Raw genomic sequence first — 22,907 nt, forward strand, 5'->3', positions numbered from 1 at the left:
AAGTGGAATACTGGACCCTTCCTGATGGGAGGAATCGTTCCTTAATCATTTTTGTGTTCCCGATGCCTAACAGGTAGTAAGTACTCAGTCAATGTTTAATGCAGAAATGAATGAATGAATGAATGAATACAGTTAATCAGTCTTTGATTAAAAACAGATACTAATGGTACCAAATTAGGGTTTCTCTATCTCCTATATACTTCTCCTTAATTCAGTTTTTAAACAGATAGAGGGAAAAGATCCTGCTTCAATCATTTTGCCTGTCTGTGCTACTGTAGATTTAAGTTAGCCAGGAAATCTGACCTTAAGTCTGTTTTGGGGTAAATGCTTGATAAAAACACTTTGCAAAATGAATCTTGAAGAAATAGACATATCTCTGGGAATAAGATCGGGAATATGAAAAACAAGGAGGTTGGACAGAATCAGAAATTGAGACCTACAACCTTAAAACACAAGGGACAAAAAGATGAAAGGCACTGGTGAAAGGTCAACAGAGCCCCAAATCCACACCCACAAAGGATCATAGGAGTTGCAGAGAAAAGGTCTGCTTAGTCTTTTTGTTCATTAGTCACCATGGCAATCCCGTAGACGGGGAGAACACTGGTGACAACTCAGTACGGAACAGGTTTCTTCCTGACTTCCTGACCAGGTTTAAATCCTAGAGGGATCTGCTCTGTACAGAAAACAGGCAAAGACAAGCCCTTTCTTTCTGTAGTCCTCACAGCAATGCCAAGAATTAGAAGATTTTAAAACCGGATACCACCTGTGTTGGCAAAGATACAGGGAAATGGGAATCATCAAGTACCACAGGGACTGGAAGAATACACATTTGTTCAGTCCTTCTGAAGAACAATGTAACAATATGTATCAAAGACCAAACATTCCAGTCCTAGGAATTTATACTAAAGAAATCATTGGGAACATGGGCAAATATTTAGCTATCAAGATACTATTACAGGAGCGCCTGACTGGCTCAGTCAGTAGAGCACGCAACTCTTGATCTTGGGGTCGTGAGTTTAAGCCCCATGTTGGGTGTAGAGTTTACTTAAAAAATAAAAAATAAAAGATATTACCATAGTGCTGTACATAATAGCAAACTGTGCCTCTTACCCTGCAACCCTCATATTCAGCAACAGGTCGAATAAATCATGGCTTACCCAAAAGACAGAATACTCTATGTAATTAAAAATGAATCACTGAAGAAAACTTAATGACAGAAAAAACAACATTACAATGTAAGTACATGGAGTAGGATATAAATATTTTTTAAAGGTAAGGTGTACACATCCTCTTGTGCACATACAGAAAGAAGAATGAAGAATATGTATCAATAAGTTAATAATAATAATTACTGGGTAACCCACAGAATTTAGTATTTTAAATAACTAATGTACGCACATGGTATAAAACTCAAGGCACAAAAGGATATTCGGGGAAAAGTAGGGCTTCCTCCTCCTCCTCCCAGTCTTCTACTTCCCCGCTCCGAAGGCAACTACTATTACCTGTTCTGTGAAGATGATGGTGTTATCTTTAAACGCTGTGATAGACTGCTTTTTCGAGACTGTTCTTTCTGTCATACTGGAACATTCATGTTATCAAATGCCGCAGATATGACAAGGCTCTTATCCCATTCATAAGTAACCCCAATATTGGTCTTGACCATGAGATACAGGAAGTAAAATTGTGTACTTTCTTTTTTAAAGAAAAAAGAGGACTTACAGGCACCAAAGAACAAACAACTACCAGATTAGAAGAGAAAGAACAAAAAGAAATCTCCACGAAACAACGAAAGGCTAGATCGTCTCTAACAGAAAGAGAATTCTGTAGGTTCCAATTTGGTCCCGAGAATAAACACACCCCTCTCTTTCATACAGTAGTGCTTTCATAGATATTTTTTCTATAGGGAGAATTCGTTTTGAAGGTTTAGCTTATTCATTAAATTCAGGATTGAGTGTTCTCAGCCAGCTAGTATATGTGTGTGTGTGTATGAAACAAAAGGCAGCATGAGTTCCGTTCAGATGCTTACAATCTACTTTGAGGAGACAAGGTACCATGAATTCTAAAAGATGATACAAGCAAATGTCAGAATGTGGGATGCACGCTACCAAACGCTGAGGACACAACACACACACACCCACACAAGCTTTTTACCTGAGTGGTTAAAATATCACTCTGAGAGGACAACCCTGAATAGTCTTCAGAGAGGCTTGTTTCACTCTTGTACCCAGATGCCACTTCACCTTAAATGATGACAAAAATAGGCTCAGATGTAAAAACAGACAGCACATACTGCAACTTGCTGTACCCATGTCTTCCCATTGGCAGGACAAACTTCACTTTCGGGTTATGCAAAATGATTATTACACTCCTTGTTTTGGGACACCCGGATTTCCTCTTGGAAATCATAACAACGAAAACCAGAAACAAGTCCACCAACAATTAGATCTCACGCAAAGAAGATGTGCTAGTTGGGTAAAGGACTTCTAAGGAAAGGCACCTTAGGAGGAACATGTGTAAAGTTTAAGAAGCAGTGACTTTAGTTGCACTTGGAAACTTGTAAAACGTGCTCCCCCACAAGGCATCAACAGTTAGCTCATTTCTAGAATACGGACGGGGGCAAACACAAAAACCTGGTTCCAATACCTAAGTCTGAATCCACACTCTGCTCTTCTTCGTGATTATCTTCTTCGAGGCCAAGTTCCCTTTCATCATCATCTGAAACCAATTCCTTGTCACTCAGAACGTCCAGGTTTTCAGACTGATGCCTCACTTGTTTGGAAGGAGGATCAAACATCAAGAAAGGATCCTGGGTATTTGTATTAACAGTCAAGTCTTCCAATGCACTGCACTGTGAAGAAAATAAGCTACCAGAACACCTCGCTTCCTCACTAAGGTGATGTTCCTGGGATGCCTTTGCTGATGGCACTTGGTTACTGAGGTCACTTAAACTACTCTTCAGTGAGTCTAGGTTCTCCTCTGTTTTCTTAGACAGACCCTCTGTGGCAACAGCATTGTGACTGGTAGACTGAGAAGGTGTGTTGGTTACTTTACCAAATAGTAAGTGTTGGAAGCAGGGAAGCTCTTCCTCCTCACTAGATGTGTTCTCTTCTGAGGACTCTAATTTCCTGGCCCCTCTTTGGTGACCCTGGGCCAAATGTGTATCATCTAAAGGGCTAGGGCTCCTTCTGAATTCTCCTTTCTGGACACTTTTGCTAAAGACAGCAGATCTTTCCTTAATGTCACTTTCAGCAAAGCTGATTTTTCCCTTTACTTTGTCACCATTTAATAGATCATCGGGTGTCTCCGAACAAACCTGAGAAGCACAACTACTTCCCATAGGTTGTTCGGGGTTATCTAAAATTAGACATGGAGAGAAATCTGCATTAACAGACAGAACTACGCCTTCATTTTCTCCTTGCCTTTTCATTTCCGGATGTTTACAGTTACTTACAGGAAGGCTTTGCTTATAGACTTCAGGTTGCATAAGACCTAATCTGAGCATAGCATTTAATTTAGGTCCTCGGTTTCCACCTAGCTCTGCCTGAATGTTTTCACCACTGGAACCTACTTCATTAATACTAGAGCCTACTTCATTAGTACTGGAACCTACTTCATTAACACTGCTTGAGCTGACTTCTTTAAAGGTGCTTTCTCTGATGTTATTTTGGCTAATTGTGCTCACTGTACTTTGAATGACGCTCTCATTTCCCATTGCTCTTTCAGGTGACATTGAATGTTGCTCAAACCTTTCCTCTGACGGGTTTTTCTTACATAGAGTTTTAACAGATGATCTGATGGGAGAAAGTGGTGGTATATGATAAGGGTTTTGGGAAATTCCATGGTTATTTGCAATAAGGAGTTCAGTTTCCTTGCCTCTGAACTGAGATGACTGACAAAGCCTAGCACCTCCTTTTATGCTACATTTGGCATCATTGCCTGGCTTCTTAGCTTTCTGACCAACTGCAGAAAAGCCTGCAGTTGCATGAACTGCCTGCACATACTTGATTTCAGACTCTTTCTTTCCCTGATTTTCTTCTCTCTGTCCACATTCAAGAGTGACTTTTGGACTTTGTTTCCTTAAGGCCCCAGAGTGGGCACAGACCGTTGCACAGTCCTTGTCTGGATCTCCTGGATTTGAAAACAGAGCAAATGACTGACGCTTTGAAACCCTGAACATATTGAGTACATACTGCACATCAAGTTCACTCTCTTCCATTTCTATGCTTGTCTCCTGAGTGTGGTTATCTTCGCATGTCAACGGATCTGCAAAACCCTCTGTGTCATTTCTAGCATCTTTAGAACAACCGTGGATAGGTTCCTTGGGGTTTTCAATTGCTGCGCACAGACTCGCACGTTGATTTGGTGCTGTTTTTGCCTTCCTTATTAGGGTGTCAGCTCCCAGTAACGAGATACTGTCCTGAGTGCTGTCATCAGTGTCAGGTACCAATGAAATATTGGTACTCTCTACAGATCTTTCAGTTTGCAAACCTCGTCCTCCACTCAATAGCAGCTCTTTGGGATCTCTGGTACTATCAGACACTTGAATCGTTCCTCGGCTCTCTTCTATTTCTTCTCTTCGAAGGCTAGGATTGACAAACTCTTGAGGTTTATTAGAACTTGAACAGTTAGGGAAAAACCCAGGTACGTTTGTTAAATTTAGCTCTGGAAAAGCATGACTGGCAAGTCTCTTATTTATCTGTTCACCTGGCTTACTACCCTTCTTGGCTCCAGTTGCAGGTTCTTTATCTTCCATGAGCTGAAGCGTTTTGCTGTGTCGGACTGGCATTTGGTCCAGATGTTGTTTCTTCATCTCTTCACTGCTAGAACAACTATCGATCTGTAGTTCGCTATGATCAGGTGGGCTTGGATTTCTATTGACTACGAATTCAAGCACACAAGCGTGCCTGGTGGAGGACTTCCTCCTCAGCCTGTTCTTCTTAGGGGCTTTCAAACTGGAGCTATTTAATTCCAGTTCCATAGTGCTTATACTGCTGCTTATCGGTTCAGCTTTGCTTCTAAAAGCAGATTCTTTTTCCAATGATTCTGTTGGGTTAGCATTTTTCTCATTTTGAACATAATCACCTTTTGTTTCATTCTCAGGACCATTATTTATAATATTCATCACATGACCATTTCGCTCGATTTGGTCAGTTCCCTCAACTAGCTCTTCAGGAGTCTTTGGAACAATGGCCAAATCTACTTTCTTGATAAAATCCTCAGGATGAAGGCCTGATGTAGTTCTCCTTTTACGCTTTACTTTATTCGTGAGGGGATGGGCTCGTGTTGTCTGAGGTTCTATAGCACATGCTCCTATAATTGGATCTTCATTCGTGTGGCTCACGTTAGGGAGGCTTGCCTTCCTCCGGTAGGTTTTCCCAAATATTTTATCTTCGATATTACTCTCTACTGACTTGGTGTGGACTCTTTCACTTTCACATATCAAAGCATCCTGAGGATCACTGGCCATTAAGTCTATTTTCTCAGAAGAACCAGAATATCCGTCCACTTCATTTGGAACTTCTATTGCACCAGCTACTTCAGTATTCAATTCAGATCCCCCGTCATGTGAGTCATCGGGAGTTAACATTTCATCACTTCTGGAAAACCACTCATTAACTTTCTGTATGCTACTATTCAGTGTTATCCAAGGAACATCTTGGGAATCTCTAGGACTGTCAGAGCATGGAGGTTTCTGTTTCTTCAGTTCTTTTCTCCCACACAGGGGATCAGCATTCAGAAGTACCTTTTTCTCTGTGCTGGGAGTCTGCCTATCATTACATGTTTCCTTACTTTCAGCCCATCTGCTCTGTTGGCTCCTTGCTAAGCCAGGCTGTTTGTTTTTATTACAGAATTCAGCCTTCTCTACATTCATTCTGTCTTTAGTGAGTAATAAACTGCTGTTCCCATGCCATAATGAGCTGGCATGAGTATTTGTGCCACATGGCTCCACATGCAAGTTTGAAACAGAAATACCCTGATACTTTTCTGGATGCTTCTCAGTTGCATGCTTCTCAGTGGTGGTCAAATCTTTATTACCGGATTGATGATGTTCAATATTTGTTATGTCCTCAGAAATTTCACAAGCAGCTGAAAGTATACAAAAACAACAAGGTGCTTAAAAACTGCATTACCATGAAAAAATATGTACACTTAATATGTACACTTAATACAACTTGGAAATAAAGCACCTGGCTATTTTTAGAGAAACTAACCTCACAAACCACCAAGTATACTGAAGATGTAGCTCATGCACTTTCACAGAATTCCTATTTATCTAGATTCTCATTATTTCCACTCATGATACTTAAAACTTTAACTTCAGAATTCTCCCTGTTCATAAACCACACCTCCTATTTCCCTAACCTCTGACAGTGAACTAAAAGCAGACTGGGTATCAGATATACAGTGCTCTGTTCTATCTTCCGACTCATACTCCCTATATTTAAATACCAGTGTACAAGAAGGGAAAAATGAAGGGGGGGAAATCGGAGGGGGACATGAACCATGAGAGACTATGGACTCTGAGAAACAAACTGAGGATTCTAGAGGGGAGGGAGGTGGGGAGATGGGTTAGCCTGGTGATGGGTATTAAAGAGGGTACGTACTGCATGGAGCACTGGGTGTTACACACAATGAATCATGGAACACTACATCAAAAACTAATGATGTAATGTATGGTGATTAACATAACATAATAATTAAAAAAAATAAAAATAAAAGAATGCTAAAAAAAAAAAAAAGATGAAACACAAACCCGTCAATTAAAAGGCAACAACCAGTTACATAGGGTACTATTATAATCACATCAGCCTCGTGCCATTGAAACAGATCAGCCTGTACCATGACATTTGAGAAAGAAGGACATTCGAACTCTGCAAAGAGATGTTGTGAATTATAAATGTCCCAAATGGTCTTCAGAATAATCTGATTACAGTACAGGATCTACCCATTCTCTCTTCAATGCCCGTTAAGTTGGAAAGACTTATCATTACCCTTTTTTGCAGAATTCAAACTGGCTTCAGCCCTGGCTCCTTGAGGGGTGATTTGTAACAACTCGTCACCTTCCACACTACAGAGAAAAGACAGAAGCCTTAATGAGAAACACTAGTTATATGCTCAAAGAGCTGTCAAATAAGCAAGATCAAGTATTTTAGCTCCTCTAGGTATGGTTGCAGTAAGCTGATCAATTTGATTCACTTTTTGAAGTTTGCACTCTGCTTTAGAAACTTCCAGTCAAAATGAAATGGTCAAAGACTGAGGAAAAACAGTCACAAAAATCAGAGTAGTCGCATAGATACATTGCTTTATGGACGGGCAAAAGAGAACTAAAATTTAAATGGTAGCCAAACAATACCCAAAGATAGTAAAGGAAAAAAAAAAAAAACCAACATAATTTAAAAGTATATCTTAATGAGAAAGCAAGAGCAAAGATACTTAAACAAAGGGCGCGCTGGGATAGAGCAGACATTCTAATAAAACACAACGCTGCCTCTGTGCTTCTCTTCCAGCTAAAAAACATTTTCTCCCAATGAGAGATTAGGAAAAAGTCATTTGCAAACAAGATCTGACTGGCAATGGTACCACCATAGTTCAGACAAGCCATCACAGATCTTAGGGTTAAGCAATAATTCCTAAGGAAAGCAATTTGACAGGTAACCCAGTTGGGGGGTGGTGGCTTGTAGATTATTGTATAATTCATATAGACAAAGCTTGAGAGATAGATGGAATTAAGGAACAAAAAAAGAATTGAAAATGAAGCCCTTTAATATTTTCATGAGCCAAAATGCTACTGTGCGTGAGGAACTAAGTCAGACACAACTGTCTGCTGGAAGCAAGTCTGAGCAGGATTCTGTTATTTTATACTCTCCTGGACTCCACTAAGAGGTTTTCTCACCTATAAAAAGTAAACTACCTTTAAGGTCTGTTCCAATGCCATGATTCTAACCTAAAAACCAATCCTTAATATTAATTAACTAAATACAAAAATGCCAACTACACAGACACAGGCTCTCTTTAACTCACCTGCAATAAGTTGCCTTATTAACTGTATCTTCAGAAGAATCAGATCCTAAAAAAATTCCCCAGATAACAAATCAATAAAAGGATTTTTATTGAAAGAGTTAAACTCAATAAATGTACTCGTTGCACAACAGATATTCATTCAAGAAATATTACTGCACACTCACTATATATAAAATCTTCAGACATAATGAAACATATGGCAAGTCACACAGAAGTCCCAAGTCTGAATCACAGCTCTGCCACTTGCCAGCTTTGTTTTCTTGGCAAAATGTCTCAACCTCCGTGTGCCTTTTTTTGCTCATGTGTAAAATAAGTATAATAACATTAACAACCTCATGGGTTTGCCAAGGATCTTAAATGAGTTTTGCAAGTAAGGCCCACTAGTGCCTGGACCGTGGTAAGTGCTCCTAAATATTCGCTATTATAGTTATTTTGATTATTTTTATGACACAACACCTGTTGTCTTGGGACTTATGATCTTTAAGAGGGGAAAAGACATACAGGTAATTTCAAAAGAATCTGGTAAGTGCTATGGTAGACATACGGTGGTACTTGGGAACCCAAAGAGGGTCACTCTTTCCAATTATAAATACATTCTAAAAGATAAGACAATTAGAGAGACCTGTTTGAACGGAGCTCTGCTCTTCTTAAAAGTCTTCCTAGTCTAGTACAATGTATCCTGGATCCCTCCAAATGCTCTAGCCATCCCATCATGTTATTTCTTATCCCTACTCTCCATCTTCCCAAAGCATGTTTACACATGCTATAATCAAGACAGCCTTCCTTTGTTCTCTTTATAAAATAAGGGTCTTATTTTATAAAAAGGTGAGCGCTACATCTTTTACACTATCTGTAACACACCATAAGGCTGGAAAAATAAAATTATTTTATTTCCACTTCCCAAAGTTCCCTGTCATTGTATAAATTATGAGGCTTTTGGTATAACTGTAAGACAATAATACAGCAACTATTATTCTAAACTTAACAAAATTTGTGTCTCTTACCCAATTCAATGTAGACAGACTTATTCTGAGGCTGTATCTGCTGCTTTGTCCTCAGAGATCTCACAAGTCCAAGGTCAGAGAGTTGAACACTAAGATTGGTTTCCTGCTAAGCAGTACAGTAAAGAATGATCAACTAATTATTGGCCGGTTCTGTGTTTCTTTTCTTGAAGAGAAACTCCAGGCCATGGACAAAACAGACCATCGTAATTAGCTAAAATTTGACACCTGGAAAAAACACTTGGCAAACTACAAATCAAAATGTATGAGTTATATGTGGTTTGAATATTTTTTCCTCTCTCTGTTGTTTTAAGCTTTTCTAAACTGAATATGTATTATCTATGTAATTTTTTGAAGAAAAGCGTATTTTGAAGCTAATACTTTGTGTTATAGTATAGAAAGGGAATAAAATTCATTTAGTACACATTTCCAATCACATCTGATAACAGGGTTATGAATAAAAACCCAGCAATCCTAAAAACATTCAGTATAGGAAAGAATATTTAAAAATCCTACATTACTTTGATGAAACTTTCCTTCTTTTTGAGTCCTTCAACATCTACTGAAAAATGAATGCTGGTACAATGAGAACTATTATTTTTAAGATCTGCATTATTCATTCATATGCAAGTAACAACAGAGCAAATCACTGCATTTTCTTTGACAATTACACCTCTTAAGTTGAAGCAATTCTCAAATGGTAAAAACTGACTTTTTTCCCAGGCAACTTTTCAAAGAAAATAAATTAGAAGATACTTCCTCATGCCTGAAGAATTGCCATGAGATGGTTATTTTAAAAACCAGCAAGCGCAAACCTTAAAGACATCAGTGACCTCATGGCTATTTTAGACAAGCATCAGAATGGATAAAGCACTAAAGCAGGGGATGGACCCAGGTCTCTCTTGCCCACACTAGGTACATGGACCTTCTCTCAGCTCTTCTAACTCTTGACCAACCACTTAATTTACTATCTTACCTTGTTTACTGCCTTTTTTTTAAAAAAGAAGTTTTTATTTTTTTAAAGATTTTATTTATTAGAGAGACAGCGATTGAGCAGGAGGGAGAGGGAAAGATAATCTGAAGCAGACTCTGCATTGAGCACAGAGCCCGATGCGGGGCTTGATCCCATGACCCCCAGATCATGACCTGAGCTGAAACCAAAAGTAGGATGCTTAACCGACTGAGCCACCCAGGTGCCCTATGTTTACTGACTTTTTACATAAATCCATGAGCATCTAGCACCTTCACTAATTCACAATGCTCAATAAAGAGATGTTACCAAAATAAATGAAAATGGCTTTACCAAGGTAGGGTTTTCAGGTTCACTCTGTCGAAGTCTTTTGGCACGGTTTCGATAGCCCATACTTTGGATAATAGAAACTTCCTCCTTTAGATGCTCAGGAGAGTTATTTTCCTTTTTTGAAAAGTTATAGCTGTTTGCAACTATGAATTACAAAGGGAAATGTTATTGTTGTAGTTAGAAACAATATCGTAACAGTATCAAAGAACCAAACGAAATCCTGTGTATGCTCTCTCTGGTTTGTTAAGACAATGCATTAAAGCTTACCTAACATTTTTTTAATCTACCTTGGAAATTCTACTCCTAGGAAACACACAGACTGTCAAAGTTATTTCTAATCTTTTTTTTCCCCACCTCAATACTAACAAATTTGCCTATTAATACCATATTTCATTGAATCCAAGATATCAATGATGCAAGACGCACCATTATTTTCTGCCACTTAGAGAGAAAACACACTAAATTAACAATGGCACACCACAGGTGGTAAATTGCTCCCAATTTTGGAGATGCTAAAATGTGAAAAATGTGCATCTCAGGACCTACAAAATGAGGTGTGAGACCAGCGGGAATGATTTAAAAAATAAATCACAGAGAAAGAGTTAAAATTAGCATAGACCAAAAGGTGCTATTGCCTATTCACAGAATAACTGTGAGAACTTCCTGAGTTTTTGGCCCCGGGGCTTTGCAACACTTACACTGCAATCCTGTGTCAAGCTCAAAAGCATGAATGATTTTCAACAGCTCTTCAACAAGTTGACTAAATCTTGTACTTTCTTGTAGGCTTCTGAAATTAAATTGTTTGAGAAACACTCAGCAAAGGATTATCAACTTTTTAAGGACACTAAAATAAGGAAAGATGTGTAGACAAAAAACAGATGTAGCAACAGTAAAAAAATTCTATTTAGAGAACAGAGCTATGAGCGGCATTAAATCAAAACATCATCAACATCAGAACAAACTGTGTGTCAGGATGGGTTGTTTTCATTTTTTTTTTTTTTTTTTTGCCATTCAAGCCTACCAAAAGCCTATTATCTAAAATAACAGTACTCTGAATCCATAGTAGATATAAATCCACTGCATAGAGAACTTACCATTCTTAACACCTGAACCCCATCCACCCAACCTCCTAATCTGAGCTCTCAGGGATTTCTGTGAAATGATGATTTTGTTACTTCAAAAGCAGAGAGACTGATGTAGGAAAGATGTTAGGGTTTGAAGCCAAGAATTCTTGAGACGTCTTTGGTGCAAAAAGGTGGTTTTATTAAAGCACGGGGACTGGACCCGTGGGCAGGAAGAGCTACAATGGGGTCATGAGGAGTGGCCCATTATATACTTTCAAGTCGGGAGGGAGTTAGGGATAGCGTAAGTCTCTAAGGAATTTTGTAAGCAAGGTTTCCAGGACCTTGAGGGGGCTAGTTATTGTTAGGAAAAGGTCATTTACTCCTGTCTAATAAAACCTTAGTCATAGAATGGTGATTAACATAACATAATAAAATAAAAAATAAAAAATAAACCTTAGTCATGAGACCCTTCAGATGTATATCGGTGGGTCATACGCTTGGGGGATGATTGCCAACATTATCTTGGGGGTTAGAGATAAAGGAATTTTTATATGTTAAAGTAGACTTACAAGATCCTGGAGGGTCAGGCTAAGATTGCCATGTGCCCTGCGCAAAGTGTCAACATGGAGGCAGTTGAGTCCCTAGAGGAATGTCACTCTGCCCGTTTCAAGGACTTGTCAATGGGCTGTAAGTAGTAAGGAAGTTTAATAATTTTTCTTCTGCCTTTGTTTCCCACATCATAGATGATAATGTCAAAAGAGAGATTTCGGTTTAGGAAAAGTTGTAGGACAATGTAATTCATTTATTCCTTTAAATATCTGAGTGAATACTATGTGCCAAACATTGAAAAAACAGCATTGACTGAGACAGAAAAAGCCAGTGCCCTAAGAGAACTTACGTCCTGGTGGGAGGGACCCACAATGTATAAACACGCTGTGTGTGTATAAATAATTACGTAGAAATAAGCGCAAGAAAGAAAAAGAAAAGCAGGACCTGGAGACAATGGGGGCAGAATGGTACAGTCCCACTTTAGATAAGACTGCACGTTTTTGCGCCATTCAGAAGCGTTAGAAAGAGGTAATGAATTGCTAATACCTTTATAAGACAGATCTACCATAAAACTTTCAAGAAAATGACTTCAGAAATAATTTACTCCGTTAGCCTAACACTCATTTATACATTTTTCTACTGATGAATAGTTTGAGAGGAACACCGGCTCTGTTATTAAGGAATTTCTACTTTTCCCTGCTGTTGATGTGTCCAACCTCCGATCACTACCCAAATTAGATACCTTTTGGTTATATCGTTCTTACACAAAGGACACTGTGAAGGTCCTTTCCTCTGGTTGAGAAGTTTCAGCATACAAAATCTATAAATTATAAAGAACGAAAAGAACAATTCAAGTTACTTTTTTTTTTGGTAGACAGTATTCAAAAGGCAAATAGCCATGAAAAGATAATCTCACGACTGCCCTTAAGAGCCATTTTAAACGTAATGGCAGGTGAATTACAACCAATGGCTTTAACTGTTTTTAGATGCTGCATAAGCAGAAAACCAAACTACGTAAGCAATGATCTAAGAAAACTGAACTTACATGCATAGGGCTGACTGTTATGATCAAATAAAACTAATTAAAAAGTTAACATGGCATATTTAATGATATATTCATAATTATTTCACATTGCATAATCAGATATAAATGGTAAATAGTTTAAGTAAAACGGTTATAATTAGTTTAAAAATTCAGCACGTCACTACAAAGCTATAATAAATCAAGACAGTGTGGTGTTGGCATAAAGACAGACCTATACATCGACAAAACAGAACTGACAGTACAGAAAAACCCATATATCTAAGGTCAGTTGATTTTAAACAATGACACCAAGATAATTAAATAGAAAAAGAATAGTCTACCAACAAATAGTGTTGGGACAACCAAATGGTCACATGCAAAAAGAAGAAGCTAGAATCCTCACACAATCCAAAAAAGTTAACTCAAAATGGATCACAGAATTAAATGTGAGAACTAAAACTATAAACCTTTTGACCTTGGGTTAAGCAATGATTTCTTAAATACACAAACAACCAAAGAAAAAATAGATACATTGGTCTAAATCAAACTTAAGAACTTTTGTGCTACAAATAATACCATGAAGAAAGTGAACAGCCAGGGACACCTGGGTGGCTCAGTCGGTTAGTGTCTGCCTTCGGCTCAGATCATAATTTCACGGTCCTGGGATTGAGCCCTGTGTCAGGCTCCCTGCTCGGCAAGGAGTCTGCTCTCCCCTCTCCCTCTGCTCCTCCCCACCTCCCTGACTCATGCTTGTTTGCGCTCTCTCTCTCAAATAAATAAAATCTTAAAGAAAGAAAGAAAGAAAGGGAAGGGCCAGTCCACAGAATGGGAGAGAACATTTGCAAATCATACACCTGGTAAGAGACTTGTATCCAGAATATATAAATAACTCTTACAACTCAATAATAAACAAAGAAATAAACCAACTAAAAAATAGGCAAAGGATTTGAATTTTCTCCAAAGGAGATATACAAATGGTCAATAAGCACATAAAAAGATGCTCAATATCATTAGCCATCAGGAAAATGCAAACCAAAGCCATGATGAGATGCTACTTTACATCTACTGGGATGGCCATAATTTAAAATATGTATTGCAGAAGATGTGGAGAAACTGAAATCCTCATTCATTGCTGGTGGGAATATAAAACAATGCAGCAACTTTGGAAAACAGTTTGGCAGCTCCTCAAAATGTTAAATACAGAGTTACCATATGACTCTGGAAGTCTGCTCCTAAAGTTAATGAAAACCTAAGTCCACACAAAACTTGTACACAAATGCTCATGGCAGCACTATCCATTACAGCCAAAAAGCAGAACAATCAAACGTCCATCAACTACTGAATGAATAGACTAAATGTGGTATATCCACACAATGGAATATTATTCAGCCATAAAAAAGAACAAAGTATTGATATGCTACAATATGAACTTTGAAAACATCATGTTCAGTGAAAGAAATCAGACACAAAAGTCATACATTATATGATTCCACTTATATGAAATATCCAGAATAGACAAATCTATAGAGACAAAAAGTAGATTTGTGGTTGCAAAACAGGAAATGGAGGGGAAATGGGGAGTAGCTGCTAATGGGTACAGGGTTTTTTTGGGGGGTGATGAAAATGTTCTAAACTTGGGGTGCCTGGATGGCTCAGTCAGTTAGATGTCTGCCTTTGGCTCAGGTCATGATCCCAGAGTCCCAGGATCGAGCCCTGAGTCCAGCTGCTCGCTCAGTGGGGAGTCTGCTTCTCCCTCTGACCCTCCTCCCTTTCGTGCTCTCTCTCTCACTCTCTCTCAAATAAATAAAATCTTAAAAAAAAATTCTAAACTTAGATTGTAGTGATGGTTGCACAATTGTGAATATACTAAAAAACAACCCGAAAAAACAAAACAAAAAAAACCCTACAACCCTGAACTATACATTTAAAATGGGTGAATTTTATAGCATATAAATTATATTTCAATAAAAATGTTAAAAAAAAAAGCTCAAGGCAGGGAGAAAATGTACTCATTTTCATATTCACAGTGTGTGCTGTGATAGCTGGCATAACCAAGTCACTCACTAGAAGTCTAAGGAATGAAGAAGGTTCCACCCTTCTGGAACAGGTGGGCTTTTAGAGCATCTCTGGGTGGAGAACAATTTTGGTGGTTATCTCAGACAGCAAATATGCCTAAGAAGACATGAAGGACACATGCAACATATTCTAATAAGTCTGCTTCCTTAAAAAAAAAAAAAAATACTATTCCTACTGACTGGTGGTGTCTATAAAGATCAATGTTCCCTTAGGAAGAAGACAAAAGACTCTGAGAAAAGACAGGTAGAAAGGGAAAAAGGGAAGAGAGCAGTAGAGACAGCTGTGGAGACAATCATCATAAACAGGGATTCAGTCATACCACCAATCTTTACTACATGTCCAGTACTGTTCTAGATGCAGGGGATTCAGCGGAAAAGCAAAATAAAATCCCTGCCATCATAAAGAACAGAATATTCTGGCGAGGGAGGTGACTGGGGAAGGGAGCAGGGAGCGGACATTGGCAGTGAAAAGAACCACAAAAGAAAAGAGGGAGTTGAAAAGGCGGCGGGAATGGTGAGCCAGCAGACGCAGAGAGTACTTTTAACTGACCCAGTTCTCAAACACACAGTGCCCTCTCTTATTCTACACAACAACCCTGATGTATTTGTCTTCATTTTACAATACAGAGGGCCCCAGGGATGGTCAAGGAGACTAGAGTCCTTCTTCACCTATACAGATGCTCCATGACCATGCTGTACTCAACAACAGTTCTATAGTGTAGGGGACAGGGGTGTCAAAAAGCTACCTGCATTGTACATAATCCCCTTTAAAGAGCCACAGACGAGGCTACCACTCCTTGAGAAGACGCAAATCCTACCTATACTATACCATAATGGCCCTAGGAGGCACCAGTGCATTACACTGGCAAATGGTATAATTACACATTTCATAGGAGGGATAGGGAGGGAATCTCCTGAACAGAGCACTGCAGCATATAGTAGCTAAGCCACAGAGTGACAAGCTACATTACAGTGTTGTAGCCCATACAATAATTACACAAATAATGCAGGGGAGCTAGGTAAGTAGAAATCAACCAAGACATAGGTTCCAATCTTTCCTTATACTAGAAAAAGAACAGATGCCTCAAGGTTGTTAACTAAACTCAAAAGAGAAAATGAATTTGTACATCACTTGAAAAGACTAAGCTAAGGAACGTACCAACAGACCAACAGAACATTGGTATATCCTTCACGGCTGAGAAGAATTTGTTAAATTCTGTTTTAGAGCTCTGGGGAATCCATGTGATGCACCAATTAAATGAGAACACACATATATATAAGTTCTATACGAGGTTCTCAGTAAAAATGTGAGTCTTCTTTTTCTTAAGATTGTATTTTTTTTTTAAGATTTTATTTATTTATTTGTGAGAGAGAGAGAGAGCACGAGCAGGGGGAGCAGCAGGCAGAGGGAGAGGGAGAAGCAGGCTCCCCGCTGAGCAGGGAGCCCGATGCGGGACTTGATCCCAGGACCCTGGGATCATGACCTGAGCTGAAGGCAGACGCTTAACCAACTGAGCCACCCAGGCGTCCCTAAGATTGTATTTTTTTAGTAATCTCCACACCCAATGTGGGGCTCAAACTTACAACCCCGAGACCAAGAGTCACGTGCCAGCCAGGCACCCCAAGTTTTCAGCCTCTTCAATTTCTAAAGCCCAATGTTTAAGGAAAAACAATGTATTTTTTAAGCCAATGTAGTATGTTTTCTTAAGAGTGGTGTCAGATTTTTAAAGCTGATAAGAAACAGTAAAATCACAGTGACAAACTAATTTGGGGGGACTTTCAGAGTACTCATTTCTGGGCACGTCTATAATTAATAATGTTATGGAAACTCATTTAATTTTGAGCTGTTGGTCCAAATCTATCCCAGCAGGAAGCAATAAATTAATAGTTCTAAGTCTGGGCAAAATAAAGGCAGGATGACTTTTGGCCTCCTACAATTACACTGGGTGCGCTTTGGATTCCTGCCAACAGATCATGAACCAATGCAGTCCCTAGTTAAAGGAAATAAAGACCCTGAGAGCTCCATAGCTTAGCACGTCAGTGTCCATTTGTGTTGCTGGTCCCACCACACCTTGTCAGTTTTGATAACAGGGCTCTGTCTTCTCGATCAAACCTCTTATTTGTACTTAGTCCCAATGATTAAGAATCTATCTTGAGCTCTTCATCTGGAAGATAGTGCCTAGGTTCCTTGCCCAGTATCCCAGTCCTGCGGTCAAAATTCTTGTCTCTTAGGGACAGGAATCTTTACCCTAGCCCTCAGCCTCCTATAGTTGGATCCCTGCCACATCTCTTCCCTTATAACCACCACCCTACACTTGTGTTCATTTTTGCTCCTAGACTCCTGAGAGACTATGTTCAATCTATTTGCTAGATTATCCTTGTCTTGCCTATTTCTTTTTTTTTTTTTTTTAAAGATTTTATTTATTTATTTGACAGAGAGATACAGAGAGCGCACAGATAGTCAGAGTGGCAGGCAGAGGGAGAGGGAGAAGCAGGCTCCCCACCGAGCAGGGAGCCCGATGCGGGGCTCGATCCCAGGACCCTGGGATCATGACCTGAGCCGAAGGCAGACACTTAACCGACTGAGCCACTCAGGTGCCCCTTGTCTTGCCTATTTCTACATCTCTGATGTACCAACCCAATCTGCTAAATTCCAGAATTCCCTGATATCATGATCTAATGTATCTAGCCATCAACCCTCCCTGACACTGACTCACCACTTACCTGGATTGCGGAGATCACAACCACAGTCAAAGTCAGACACTTAACTGACTGAGCCACCCAGGCGTCCCCCAACACAACTCCTATACATGTATGCAGTTAGTTTCTTTTCCCTGGACAGTCTACTTTCTTCTCTTCATACCTTTGCTCATATTATTTACTCTGCCTGTAATTTCCTTCTTCCACAAGCTCTCAAAGCAACGAATGTTCACAATGCAATCTCTTCTTTACTCGCTATAATATTATGTATTCATTACTCAAGGTGACAGGAAAGCATACAGTACATTTCAGAAAGACTCTCATGAAGAAACAGTGAAAGTCCCAGCATTTAAAAGGTTAATTTTCATCTATCTATAACTTTTTAAATACTGGGACTTTTATTTATTTTTTAAGAGAGAGAGCAGAGCCAGAGAGAGAGAGAGAGAGAGCATGAGTGGGGGGGAAGGGGCAGAGGAAGAGGGAGAAGCAGGCTCCCTACTGAGCAGGGAGCAGGACGCAGGGCTTGATCCGAGGACCCCAGGATCATGATCTGAGCTGAAGGCAGACACTTAACCGACTGAGCCACCCAGGTGTCCCAATACTTGGACTTTTAAATTTTTACAAAAGTATCGATCTCAAAGAAACCAGTTCTATACCACAATAGTTTGAGAAGCTTCCCTCCAGGGGCCACAAAACTAAAAATTCTTAAAGCAGAGTGATAAAGCTGTGCTGCCTTGGCACCTGACAGGGAGAAGGGCCTCAGGAATCAGAAGGAAAGTTGTGGGAGCAGATCTAGGACCGTGAGGTGGCATGGGAAAGGGGTGAGAGGCAGTGGGAATGGGCTCTGGATCCTTGTTGGGACAGATGAATGGGAAGAATAAGGTAGAATTCAGAGGAAGTAAGGGTCCAGCTAGCTGGTAGACCTGCGTTCGGATATCCCTCAGGAGGGAACAGGTTTCCTTCAGCTTCAACCAGGCTCATTATCCTTATCACAGAAGTCTTCATGTTTCTTAGGTTATGGAAACATTCTAAGAATCTGATGAAAATTATGGGCTTTCTTTCCCAGGAAACTGCACATGCCTATAGCTTTTAATACAATTAAGTTTAAAACTGAATATAATTCTAGGACATTCATGAAAACCATTCACAGATCCCAACTTAAGAACTCCTGAATTAAAAATTCCTAAAAAAAAAAAAAAAAGTTCCTGAGGGAGCGCCTGGCTGGTTTAGTCAGTACAGCATGCGACTCTTGATCTCAGGGTTGTAAGTTTGAGCCCCACATTGGGGTGTAGAGATGGAGGGAAGAGAAAGGCAGGGGTTGGGGGTAGAAGGGAAACATGCTCTGCATCATATAACCTTTTGTGCTAGTTAAACTCATTACCAAAGACATGGCTTTCATTTCCGATTAAAAATATCTAAAAACAAATTAGTTGGCATTCAGGGCCAGTCTCAGTCACAGCTTTACATCAGGGAGGAGAGAACCCCCTTGTTCCACCAAATCACCTACCAAATGTTTTCCCAAATTCTTTCACCAAGAAACATTTTCAAAAGACAAGATCCTTAAAAATGTAAATATAACTTGAATCATTGGTATGAATGAATTTCAGCCTAAACATAAACTGGTATCAGATCCTTTCCTATCTTCACAAGGATTATGAAGCATGCAAACATTGAACCTTAGAAGGGAGAAAGCAGAGTGATGAACAGTAATAACAGAAAGGAGAAACTGGGAAATTGCTTACTGCACAATTGCTTGTAACCTGCTTTCACCCAGGGACACAAAAACAAACAGCTATTCGGAATGATTTCATATCCCACTAGATAAATATGCCAACATTTTCCCAGGAACCATGGTTACAACCAACTTCCAAAGGTTTCGTAAGTACTCCGAGGCAGAATGAAACAGAGTTAGATTTTTCTTTTTCACTTAACTCAAGTAGCTAAAGCTTCTATAAAGTTATTTCCAATGTTGTGAAGAATAAGCACAAAAGCTAAACGATGGAGCCACATGAAACATTCAAACTTACTTGCAAAATATGTGATCACACTTTGTGGAAACAGGCTCTTTGATCAACTCCAGACTAGAAGGATAGAAAAAAAAAAAAAAAAGAAAAGAAAAGAAAGAAAGAAGGCTCAATAATTCATTTCAATATAAATAAATTCTTGGTATAGAAGTACAACTTTAAGCTGCTGTAACTGAGTCATTTAAGTTATTAAATGCTTTAAGTTCATTTAATAAGTATTTATTAAATGTCTGTTGTGCTAGGAGCCAAAAATACAACAGAGAATTATGATCCTTACCTTCCTGAGCTTTCAGCTATCAAAACAGAATATATTACTCTTTTCAATACTGTTATCTTTAGCATTTAAAAGATTGGCTGACATTACTCCATTATTTATTAGTTTTCACTGATACATTTTTCAAGCTAAATTTGGGAGGAACATCCTGTATCTTAACTAAACTTTAAGCTCCATGAAGACAACAAACTTCTTGTATTTCTTTTGGATCCCCTCACAGCACTTTTTTTTTTGCATGTGACTGCCTTTTTATTTTTTATTTTATTTTATTTTTTTAAGATTGTATTTATTTATTTGACAGAGAGAGACACAGCAAGAGAGGGAACACAAGCAGGGGGAGTGGGAGAAGCAGGCTTCCCGTGGAGCAGGGAGCCTGATGCGGGGCTCGATCTGAGGACCCTGGGCTCATGACCTGAGCCGAAGGCAGACGCTTAACGACTGAGCCACCCAGGCGCCCCTGCCTTTTTATTTTAAATTTCTTTTTCTTTTTTTTTTAAGTAATCAATACATCCAATGTGGGGATCGAACTCACCACCCTGAGATGAACAGTCACATGCTCAATGGACTGAGCAGCCAGGCATCCCTTAAATTTCTTTTTTTAATGTTTTTAATTTATTTTTATTTTTTATTTGACAGAGAGAGACACAGTGAGAGAGGGAACACAAGCAGGGGGAGTGGGAGAGGGAGAAGCAGGCTTCCTGCCAAGCAGGGAGCCCAACATGGGGCTCGATCCCAGGACCCTGGGATCACAACCTGAGCCGAAGGCAGACACTTAATGACTGAGCCCTTAAATTTAAGGCACCCCTTAAATTTCCTAATATGGAAATTTTCAAGCATTTACACAAATAAAATAGTAAAATGAACTCCATGTACCACCACTCAGTTACAGTTATCAACTCAAAGCCAGTCTTACTACATCCATACGAACACCAACCCAAAGCCCAGATTATTTTAAAATAAATCCCAGGAGTCATTCATTTCATCTATAAATATTTCTGATATATTTAGAAGACAAAGATCTTTTTAGGGTGACCATGAAACCATTATTACTCTCAAAAAATAATTTTCTTTAGGGGCGCCTGGGTGGCACAGGTTAAATGTCTGATTCTTGGTTTCAGCTCAGGCCCTGATCTCAGGGTCATGAGATCGGGCCCTGCGTCAGGCTCTGTGCTCAGCGTGGAGTCTGCTTAAAACTCTTTCTCCCTCTGTCCCTCCCTGCCACATTCTCTCTCTCTCGAATAAATAAATGAATCTTTAAAGAACAGTAATTCCTTTATGTCATCTAATATATAATATTCTAATTTCCCTGTCTCTTAAAATTTAATAATTCAATCTATTTAGGGGCACCTGGGTGGCTCAGTCGTTGAGCGTCTGCCTTCGGCTCAGGTCATGATCCCGGTGTCCTGGGATCGAGCCCAGCATCCGGCTCCCTGCTCCGCGGGAAGCCTGCTTCTCCCTCCCCCGCTTCCCCTGCTGTGTTCCTTCTCTCACTGTGTCTCTCTCTGTCAAATAAATAAATAAAATTTTAAAAAATAATAATAATAAAATCTATTTAGATCAGGATTCAAAGAAGATCCATGCATTGCATTTGGTTGATATGTCTCAGGTGTCTTTTAATCTATAGATTTCGCCTCCCTTTCCCCCTTTGTCATTTATTTTATTTATTTATTTATTTTTAAAGATTTTATTTATTTATTTGACAGAGAGAGATAGCGAGAGAGGGAACACAAGCAGGGGGAGTGGGAGAGGGAGAAGCAGGCTTCTGCTGAGCAGGATGCCCGATGCGGGGCTCGATCCCAGGACCCCGGGATCATGACCTGAGCCGAAGGCAGACGCTTAACACCTGAGCCACCCAGGCGCCCCTGTCATTTATTTTAAAAAGTAGGTCATTTGATCTGTACCATTTTTTAAAAAAGATTTTATTTATTTATTTGAGAGAGAGAGAGAGCACAAGCAGGGGGAGGGGCAGAGGGAAAGGGAGAAGCAGACTCCCCACTGAGCAGGGACCCCGATGCAGGGTTCGATCCCAAGACCCCAGGATCATGACCTGAGCTGAAGGCAGATGCTTAACCGATTGAGCCACCCAGGTGCCCCCAATCTGTACCATTTCCCATATTCTGGATTTTACTGACTGTAACCCTATAATGTGGTTTAACATGTTCCTCTAGCCTCTAGTTCCTATAAACTAGACCTACAGGCTCGATCAAATTCAGATTCCATTTTTTGGTAAGAACACTTTACTAGTGGTACTGTGTGCTAGGACTTTTATTATGTCACTTCAGGAGGTACGTGATGCTTGGCTTGTGATTACTTTGTAAAAAACAACGTAATAAATACCAAAGAAAATATAGAAAATAAAAAAATAAAATAGAAAACTATTAATATTTTGAGAAAAGAAAATTCGTCACCCAAATTCCCATCCCTACCGGCCTATTCACAAAATCTTATTATCTTCCTGAGATTATTTCATTTACTAATAGAACAAGGAATTATTGGGCAGCTCCTATACACAAGTACTGCTCCTGGAGATGGAGGCACAGCAGTAGACAAAACAAAGTCTGTCCTCACAGAACTTTCACTCTAGTTGCAGTAAGACAGTTAACTGAGAATTAAACAAGAACATATGGGAATAAGGGCTAAAAATAAAAATAAAGCCCGGTAACAGGGATGGAGAGTGCCGTGTGGGGGGGGGGGGGTGTATACAGAAAGGCCTCACTGAGGGGACATTGGCAAACAGTGGCATAATGTGAGGAAATAGGCTGTGCAACAATTGGGGGAAGAACATTCCAGCAGAGGGAGCAGAGAAGGCAGACTGAGCAAGCCCCTGCTGGTGTTTCTGAGGGTCAGCGAGCAGGCCATGGGGGAAGCACTAGT

The 22,907-nt window shown here is 39.6% G+C and overlaps 1 protein-coding gene across 10 annotated transcripts in view; it reads right to left on the reverse strand.

Annotated features, from left to right (window-relative positions):
• Positions 1-22,907, reverse strand: part of BRCA1 (BRCA1 DNA repair associated) — a 62,254-nt gene that overhangs the window by 31,147 nt on the left and 8,200 nt on the right. For 4 of the 10 annotated variants that reach the window (XM_032396442.1, XM_032396441.1, XM_032396447.1 and 1 more), the window contains exons 3-11: positions 19,763-19,816; positions 12,679-12,756; positions 11,022-11,110; positions 10,327-10,466; positions 9,027-9,132; positions 8,023-8,068; positions 6,993-7,069; positions 2,644-6,087; positions 2,152-2,240 (exon numbers count right to left, since the gene is read on the reverse strand). In XM_032396442.1, the coding sequence (XP_032252333.1) occupies positions 2,152-2,240; positions 2,644-6,087; positions 6,993-7,069; positions 8,023-8,068; positions 9,027-9,132; positions 10,327-10,466; positions 11,022-11,110; positions 12,679-12,756; positions 19,763-19,816 (4,123 nt within the window). Of the gene's footprint in view, positions 1-2,046; positions 6,088-6,992; positions 7,070-8,022; positions 8,069-9,026; positions 9,133-10,326; positions 10,467-11,021; positions 11,111-12,678; positions 12,757-19,762; positions 19,817-22,907 lie in introns of those variants that run through there. The other 6 variants (XM_032396444.1, XM_032396443.1, XM_032396451.1 and 3 more) reach the window with 5 other exon arrangements.

The sequence above is a fragment of the Phoca vitulina genome, unplaced genomic scaffold (genome assembly GCF_004348235.1).
Source record: "Phoca vitulina isolate PV1807 unplaced genomic scaffold, GSC_HSeal_1.0 scaffold92, whole genome shotgun sequence".
Taxonomy (NCBI): Eukaryota; Metazoa; Chordata; class Mammalia; order Carnivora; family Phocidae; genus Phoca; species Phoca vitulina.